The sequence below is a fragment of the Atractosteus spatula genome, chromosome 21, assembly GCF_055471065.1.
Source record: "Atractosteus spatula isolate fAtrSpa1 chromosome 21, fAtrSpa1.hap1, whole genome shotgun sequence".
Lineage (NCBI taxonomy): Eukaryota > Metazoa > Chordata > Actinopteri > Semionotiformes > Lepisosteidae > Atractosteus > Atractosteus spatula.
This window is the reverse complement of record NC_142726.1, coordinates 6129762-6138345: the sequence shown is the minus strand read 5'-3', so window position 1 is coordinate 6138345 and position 8584 is coordinate 6129762. Positions and strand designations below refer to the sequence as shown.

The 8584-nt window shown below is 43.8% G+C and overlaps 1 protein-coding gene across 1 annotated transcript; it reads right to left on the bottom strand.

The window, feature by feature from the left end:
• Positions 1-579: 579 nt before the first annotated feature.
• gins3 (GINS complex subunit 3) lies at positions 580-7751 on the bottom strand. The gene is made up of 3 exons (XM_088938795.1): positions 7490-7751; positions 6395-6628; positions 580-2986 (listed from the first exon to the last, which is right to left on the bottom strand). The coding sequence occupies exons 1-3, from the start codon at positions 7658-7660 to the stop codon at positions 2756-2758; spliced, it is 636 nt and encodes a 211-aa protein (XP_088794921.1). The 5' UTR covers positions 7661-7751; the 3' UTR covers positions 580-2755.
• Positions 7752-8584: the final 833 nt, after the last annotated feature.

Sequence of the window (8584 nt, the reverse complement as noted above, 5' to 3'; positions counted from 1 at the left end):
CAAGAGACTTTATTACAGGCACTCCCACCTGGACCTTTTCTGACTGCTAGACCTGTATTTGGTTTGGCCTCAAGTGGATCCTGATCTGCTTATCTGTAAGTTGAGCCTGCGAGTTCAGCAGCTACTGATCATGGGCCTGTGAGCATGAAGAGTGAAGCAGGGCTCCCAGCCCTGGCTGAACGCTCAATGTCTGGTTGACAGTCTGCGCTGGTAGTAACTGACTGCATCTGCCAGCAGGGTTTTAATCAATGACGCTGAACCACTGTAGAAGAGTTTATCTAAATTCCCATTACCAGCCACTCGGAGGAAATTCAGCTGAGTGCCTGTCTGAATTTGACAGAGTCTCCCACGTGCAAATTGAAAGAAATCCACTGCACTTGCTGCCTTCTCCGGTAGCAACAGTATGATCTGAACCCAAATTATAAATAAAACGAAGAGCCAGTCATACAAACAGGCTTTCATTCTGCCTCTATATATGGGGATATGACCCAGTTTGCTGTGCAGGATTCGACAGGGTAGTAGGAGAATGGCTGCAGCTTGTTGTGATGTACGTCAAAATCAACCACAAGAAACAGATCTTTTCAGGGCACGTTTTTTAGTACTGATCGGGAATATACAAGGAAACAAAAGGAAGAAAAAAACATGAGAAAACAGAAGTAAATAGCAACCCGACTGATTTTTAGAGATCATCATCAACAAAACACAAGAGGAAAAAAAATGCTCCTCTACAAAGAGTACTTATTGCATCAATAAAAGTGTTACTTTGTCATCAAGGTCAAGTACATATTTTCCACTTTTGTGTCCTTTAAATGGATCTTTTTTTCTGTATTCCTGTAATTAACATGCATGACCTACTTGTAGTTTAAGAACTATAGAGAGTTTCCTATACTCATTTTCACCAGTGTTACAGCTGATGCTCATAACACGAGATTTGCAAACCATCCATCTTCTAACAGCTTTATCCAATATAGGGTCATGGGGGAGCCAGTGCCTTAACCAGCAAGCAATAGGAACTAGGATTAGATGAACGCCTGTCCAGCGCAGGGCACACGCACGCACACTCTAACACCAGGGCCAATATTCCCAGAAGCCATTTAACTAACCAGAATGTCTTTGGACTGTGGGGGAAAACCAGAGCACCCAGACCTATTGATCACAGGTCTTGAGCAAAACCTTGCAGACGGCACCCCAGGAACTGAACCCAGGGCCCCAGAGCTGTGAGGCAGCAATGCTAACCACTGCTCCACAAGTCATAAAAAGTCTTTGAACCAGAACAATCTTGATACACCAAAACAGTAACGAGGAGAAGGGGGATTAGTTACAGTACATAAACAACATCTGCACTCCCTGGCCAAATTATTTACACTCACAAGCACTGCCTGGTTGGTTTGAGGAGCCCGAGACAGACGCCATCACCATCCTTGAGTAGAACAATGATTACATTCACGCTTGCTGCGTTTTGACTGTCACCATCTGAACACAAGTAAGCCAGGAACAAGTCTAATATTTTGTCTCTTCAACATCTCCTTTGTCATCATGTCTATGGTGGACTGAAAATATTTTTCGGATGCCATGTTTACATAGCTCACTCCAAAAGGGTATTGACTTGTTACCTCTTTTGAGATCATGAGACTGAGATTTTGAATGCCTCCTTGAATTTTAATTGCTAAACAATTCTTCCACTTCATATTTTTCAGCAGACCTTCAGGTCTTTATGTTGTCCTTACTACTGTACATGCAAAGTATCTTCAGTCCCTTAATTTTTACTATACAGAAAAGGGCATTAAGTAATGACACCCCTTTTAAAAGGCCAACTTGACAAAATGCAGATAGAGGGGTTTGCAGTTTGAGAGTTAATATTTGCTCTTTCAGCCCTAGCAGAAAAAGAACAATGCTCCTTCACTTGTCTACACATTGTGCGAGCACCAGAACATCTTAATATTGAGACTAATTTAATCTGAAATGTTTAAAACGGACTCAAGTCACGGACACATATCACTTTTATCTCTAGATAGGAAAATTATTTCACAGCAATATGTAATTAGTAGCTGAGGGTTTAGATTACTATTTCAAAAACCATACCTGATAGAATTATCAGTGAGGGCTTCTCTTCCCCATTTAGGATACTGTAATTATCTGCCGAACAATACAGATAGAAAGATATGTTCATAATGCACATTTATAACCTCACAAAAGTTGGGTCATTCCTCAGGGCTGCCCCTCAGTCCTCACGGTCAAAAGATTTGAGCTTCCCACTTAATTAAACATAACAGAGGGTCCCCAGCTGCTGTTCTGCAAATTACATCTGACCTAGTTCAAACTGTCATGGAGTAAGCTCGCCGTCTTAAAGAGTCTTCTGTGCGAATCACAGCTCCCTGCAAGGTGTTACAGCATGTCCCAGGCCTTACAGACATGGATCTTCTTCAACCAACTTGGAATCTCTACCCTAACAAATCAGAAAGGTTTGAATGTTACCTTATAAATGACTAATCAAAGCCTCAGTCCCTTCCACCACTGGTAGGAATCTGTAATGGCAGACTGAAACAAGTCATTATTAAGATCAGTGAACCTCCTTTGTCACCGCCGAGTATCATGGTAGCAGGTCCAAATCGAAATTGTGGATTGCCACCACCAGCACCGATTTTCCCAGGGGTTGCTGTGCTGCTTCACGTGTCCTCCTGGTGCAGATGAGGGCCGCGAGGCTGGCACGGGCACCTCACCGGGCCCGTGAGCCCCAGCCGGCCCTGCCCAGACCTCAGGCCTCCAGCTCGGCGAACTTCCGCTTGCGGTAGTGCTGCACCAGGCTGGAAGCGGTCATCTGGGAGGACTGGCCCTTCTCCCACCGCTGGAAGTCGTGGAGGCCGGCCTGGCCGGAGCGGAACAAGCTCCTCTCCATGCAGTCCAGCTTCTCCACCAGCGCGGACGTGTCCTCGTTGTAGGCGTTCTGGGAGGAGTCCATGATCCGCCGGAAGCGCTTGACGAACGTCTGTCGGTGAAATAGACACAGTGTGGGCTGGAGGCAGGAGAGGAGAAACGGAACTCTGCATGTCTGGCTGGGAAAACGAGCCCATTACTGTCCTTGTCTGGATTAGGCTGAAGACACGGTGTGCCACATAATGGGAGAGAGCTACTGATGGAGATCGCACTGTACATTCGAGCCATTTTTAAACAGCTATTAATAAAAATTTTAAAAAGTGCAAAATTAAAAAAAATTAAGTCAGAGACCGATTTGGGATTGCCAAAAAATGTCTCAAGTGCCAACAGATACCATAGTTGCAATTAGTGTTCGTTGCAGTATTTGTGAACATTGTTGCTTATACAAACAACAAACGGTGTTTATTGATCATTATGTCAAATTTGAATTTTTCTGCCCAAAATATACTCCGCAAGATTGTAACACACAGCTCATACACATGGAACAGAGTTTTTTTACATTTAGAAAAATCTGGTTGCCTTTCAATTCAATATAGCTATATTCAACTTGTAACTTAAAGAAAGTAAGCTGTTTTTACATGTATGCAGTTTTTGCTATATATATATAAAATGTATTATTTATATTTAAAAACTCTCAGCATCATAACTGCACTATATCACAAGCATGGAAGACACTTGGCCTATATAATGAGTAAACAACTCACATTTCTATATTTAATTACACCCAGAAGAGAGAATGGTATAATTACTTTTAGAATCCGTTTCCAAATAACCAATTTTATTTGTTCTCCTGTATTATCTTTTTCTCCAAGGCATGTTGAATAAAATAAAGCAGATCTCAACAGCTATACCAGGCTAAACCTGGTCAGCACAGGAATATGAGATCATAAACAAAACAAGGCTGCTACTCCTAAAGACTAAAGACTAAAGACTAAAAATTTGTCTTTTTCACATACCCCAACTTGCTCTCCATTAGACACACAGACAGGGAGAGAAGCATGGGGTCAGAGCGCAGGGTCAGCCATTTATACAGCGCCCCTGGAGCAGTTGGGGTTAAGGGCCTTGCTCAGGGGCCCAACAGAATTGGATTCCTCTGCCGGCCACGGGATATGAACTGGCAACCTTCCAGCCACAGGCACAGATCCTTAACCACAGTGCCACCTCAGCTCAAGCATTAAAATACAAAGATTGAAAACTTAAATTGACACAAGGGTAAGAAAAGCAAACCATTTCATAGTCACCGTTCTAATATATAAAAATCCTCTTCCCTAAGCTGGTCTCCGTCATTAGATTAAGACAGTGGGCCGGAAAATCAATTTTGAGGAAAAACTATGACAAAGCTCCCAGAAACAGATTTGGAGCTCAAATCTGCCCAGCAACACCGTTCAGTGTCATTGTAAGTGTACTGAAGTGGCTCCATCTTGTGGTGGCTCTTGTGAAGTAAAATGTAATGTAATGCATGTAAATGCATACCTTGCACTTCTAATATACTGTATATAAATCAGTGGAAATATACAGGTGATCAAATGCAATGCATTTAACATCACAGACGTACAGTTTCTAGAAAATGACACAGTGGGGTAAAATCTGTTCACAGAATATCAGTGACTTATTACACATACTGTACCTAGCGTATCTTACCCAAAACAGACAGACGCTTGCAATGTAAGTGCTGAAAACCTCAGCCAAAGCCAATAAGAATTAATTGTAAAGCTTTATTCATTACAAAACTGACAGTTATTAGACTCTTGGTCTCCCACAGGCAGGCCCTGGAGACCATGGTCAGAGTACAGGCAAATGCTGTTACTTCCCTTCAACCCATTCAGCTCTTATCCTGGCAGTTAAGGTGATGCTTATGTAAATGCCTTTCCTTAACCCTGCTGCTGAAGGTTACTCCAATCATCAAGCCTTCGCTGGATCAAAGAAATAAGGTTAAAAACGAAGGAGGCATTAGAGTCCACCCTGTTCGACTGGCTGCTGGAGATCACGCGTCCAAGGATCTCTCCTGGCTGCATCTTGAAGGCTCCCAGGCAGGGCTAGGTGATTTATATCATCTCCATTTCAATTACTTTTTATGAAAAGTATTTGAATTAAAATATTTTCTGTCCCTTATACCTTCTCAGGGGAACTTTATAGTCGTTGTTCTGCTTCCAAATACTACAGGACCACTAGAATATTTACCTAATTTAGGACAAAATCTGATAAAAATATTTTTTTATTATTAACAAAAGTATTGAAACGCCCCCAGGGAGTGGCCGTTGATAACCAGGCTCCTTCAGACACCCGCCACTCTTTGTGTACAGAGGTACTTCCCACCTTCTGTTCTAAAGGCACACCCACAGGACCTCTTTTCATGTCCTTGAAGGGCCATCTTGCCCTGTAGGGCATCCCGAGGCTGTAGATTCCCCACAAAGCTGTTTTAAAATGACTAGATATCCTTTCCTGGGAAGCATTTCAAATGTTGTTTATTTTGCAATCATGCGACTGATGTAAATTGGTCACAGGGAATAATTCAGAATAGGCAGCAGTCAGAGGACATTTTACACAGAGTTGTTCTGAATTATTCATCATCGTCAGTTCCATTCATTTTCTGCTTTAAACTTGCAGATCACGCCTAACCTGGCACACATAGGGCACAAGGCAGGAGTACACCCTGAACAGGATGCCAGTCCATCACACACCACATACACATACTGCATATATTTTAGAGATGTCATTTAACCCAGATAGCATGTCTCTGGACTATGTGAGGAAACCTGCATATCCACAGACAACCCAAACGAACACAGGCAGTACTACAGAATGCTATTTTATCATTAAAAACAAGGATATTAAAACTGGGGCAGCATGGTGACACAGAGGTTAGCATTGTTGCCTTGCAGTACTGGGGCCCTGGGTTCAATTCCTAGGGTGCTGTCTGTATAGAGTCTGTATGATCTTCCCTGTGTTCATGTGGGTTCTCTAGTTTCCTTCCACAGCCAAAGAAATACTGGTAGATTAACTGGCTCCTGGGAAAACTGGCCCTGGTGTGGGTGCCTGTGTGTGCCCTGCGATGGACTGGCATCCCATCTAGGGTGTATGCTGCCATTTTTCCCCACTGCTTGCCAACGTAGGCTCTGGTTCCCATGTGTCCCTGTATTGGACAAAGTAGTTAGAAAGTGGATGGTTAGATCCAATGAGCATCCTGATCAGCAAGTCACAATATCATATACACTTTAATAGTGTTTAAATATGGAAATCATACCGCTGTAAAAAACAAGATTTTACCCTGCACTTGCTCTCTCTTACAATAATGACTGCTTGCACACCTTCAACAATAACTGAAGTGCATAGTTCATGCAACAATGCAAATATACTCCTTGCATTAGTTACTGTTGAAAACTGCATTTCAGACACCATGGCAACATTCTCATGACTGATGCACGAGGTCATGGGTGCGTGCGTGATCCCTGCCCCTCACCTGCAACACTGTCTGAGCAATGTCGGGGTTCTCCGGGCTGTCGAAGTGCAGCAGCTGGGAGCCCAGGCCGTAGTAGTAGGGCCCCATCTTGTGCAGGTCCACCACGTTGGGGTCAGCGCCGAACACAGTCCTCCAGCCCTCGCGGTACACCTTGGGCAGGTCCACCGCCACCACCCGGCGCTTGGAGTCGTACAGGCCCTTGGCCAGCCACAGGGGCATCTCCATCTTCGTCCCCTGGACCGGACAGACACCGGACAGATCTAGCGCTGCACACTCTCTACAGCCAGGAGCTCCAAAGGCAGAGCTCAGAAAACTCACACAAACCACATTTCTCCTCAAGACTGTGCCGTGGAAATGTACAGGTCTGACAAGCATGTAAGAAGGCCTTGAAAAAGATTAAATTAAACTTCCCAAGACCTCTATCTGAACCAATCTCAGTACACAGCAACAATCAGTAGCATATCGAAATGAAATCACCTTGTCTTAAGTTTTAAAACTGTCACTAATAAATATTTATTTCACAATCTTCCTTTGTTTATCGTTCCTATCACCTTTTCATTCGATTTTGCTTAATTTTGGTACAATGTTTCAACTCTTCCCTAAAGCTTGTCAAAAATATTGACTACTAACAGCTCAAAGACTCAATCCGACACAGAGCGCCAGGATCGTCCTGTAACTGACTGGCATTGAGGTCTATGTACGCGGTCGTGCCCCTACTTAAATTCTGCAAGGTCGGAGTAGGAGGTAAGAGTCTCTAAATCGAGGGTCAACTGTCCGAGTACATCAAAAGAAATTACAAGTGCGGGATTAAATCATGTCATTAGCACAATAAAAGTATTACAATTTCATATGTAGCTCAGTGCCAGCGCCTGTTAAACATATTCAACATGTCTTGCAACTATTTACTGTACTGCATTTACAGCATGAACGGCTCGGGCAATCATGTGCAATGAACACGGCTGATCACTGTCCGTTCCTCCTCATAGAAATGTCAACACAGAGCGCTAAAACAATGCACATGGCTGCAATACCGGTCAGATTTGGGTTTAAATACGGTTTTACACGGTTTTTGTGGGATCAACGCGGTTCTCTTACCTCCTGGATGTCCCCGGTGTCGCCGGACTTCTCCAGGAAGCCCAGCCGGGGGAAAGCGGTTTCAGTCCGGCACGGCAGCTTCTCTTGAGAAAGGAGAATGTCGTCGAGGGAAAGAAAATTCTCTTCCATCCCCACGCCGGGCGGCACTGGCGTATAAGATTGGGTCGCCATTCCGAAGCAGTTATTTTGCAGCTTGCGAGGAAAGTCAAACTTGTCAACAAACCCAAACCCCAAGACGATCTGCTTGGCGCGGCGCTTTGAATGGGCCGCTATCCCCGCCCCCTCCCAGACATCAGCAGTGGAGCTCCGAGCGCGCCGGCCGATGGATGGCTCAGACGACCTAAAGTGCAGCACTGAAGGCGTTTGTTAGTAGTGCTGTTAGCTGACAAATTCAGACTACTGACGAGGCACGCATGTCGCAAATATTACAAGTAGTTGTTGTTATTATTATATACCGGAAATACAATAAATTGTCCAAATATCCTTCGTCTTATACATTTTCCAACAAAAACAAAACAATAATCAGCAACCAGAAGTCAGTAGCATAGCCCACAGTCCAGGCAGCAATTCGGCTTATATTAGGTTGTAGAAGTGCAATTATTTTACTTTCAACTCACATAGTATGGTTGTATTTTATGGTTTATGTAAGTAGTCGATAAAAGCTGAACTCAGCGACCAATGTAAGTTTTTTAGATATTCCATTGCATTTAAGATGCATGTAAGAAACTTAAAACTTCAGAAAGAATACAAGCTATCGGAAAGTGGCCGCAGAGAGTTCTGCACTTTGAATTGCAAATTCTGAAAGCTTTCAGACCAGTACATTCCGTGACTACCAGGCCAGTAATCGTCAAGATTATTTCATTTTTTCCTCCAAGACGCAATAAACCCTCCAGCAACAGGAGGCTGGACATGTCCTCTCTTGTCACGGAACCACACAGGCACCTTTTCTTTCAGATCAAGGGGAGGACCCTTTCTTCTGCACCCCAATAAATAGGACATTCGGGTGCTGTCTGTTTGTATTTTCTCCCTCTGTTTGCATGGATTTCCTCTGGGTGACCTAGACTCCTCCCACGGTCCAGTAAGTTCATTTGCGTC

Coding starts and splice junctions, on each gene's coding strand:
- gins3 (XM_088938795.1), bottom strand. CDS start 7,660: ATGGCGACCCAATCTTATACGCCAGTGCCGCCCGGCGTGGGGATGGAA. Junction 6,629..7,489: donor ACACCGGGGACATCCAGGAG/GTAAGAGAACCG, acceptor TGTCCGGTCCAG/GGGACGAAGATGGAGATGCC. Junction 2,987..6,394: donor TTGCTCAGACAGTGTTGCAG/GTGAGGGGCAGG, acceptor TTTCACCGACAG/ACGTTCGTCAAGCGCTTCCG.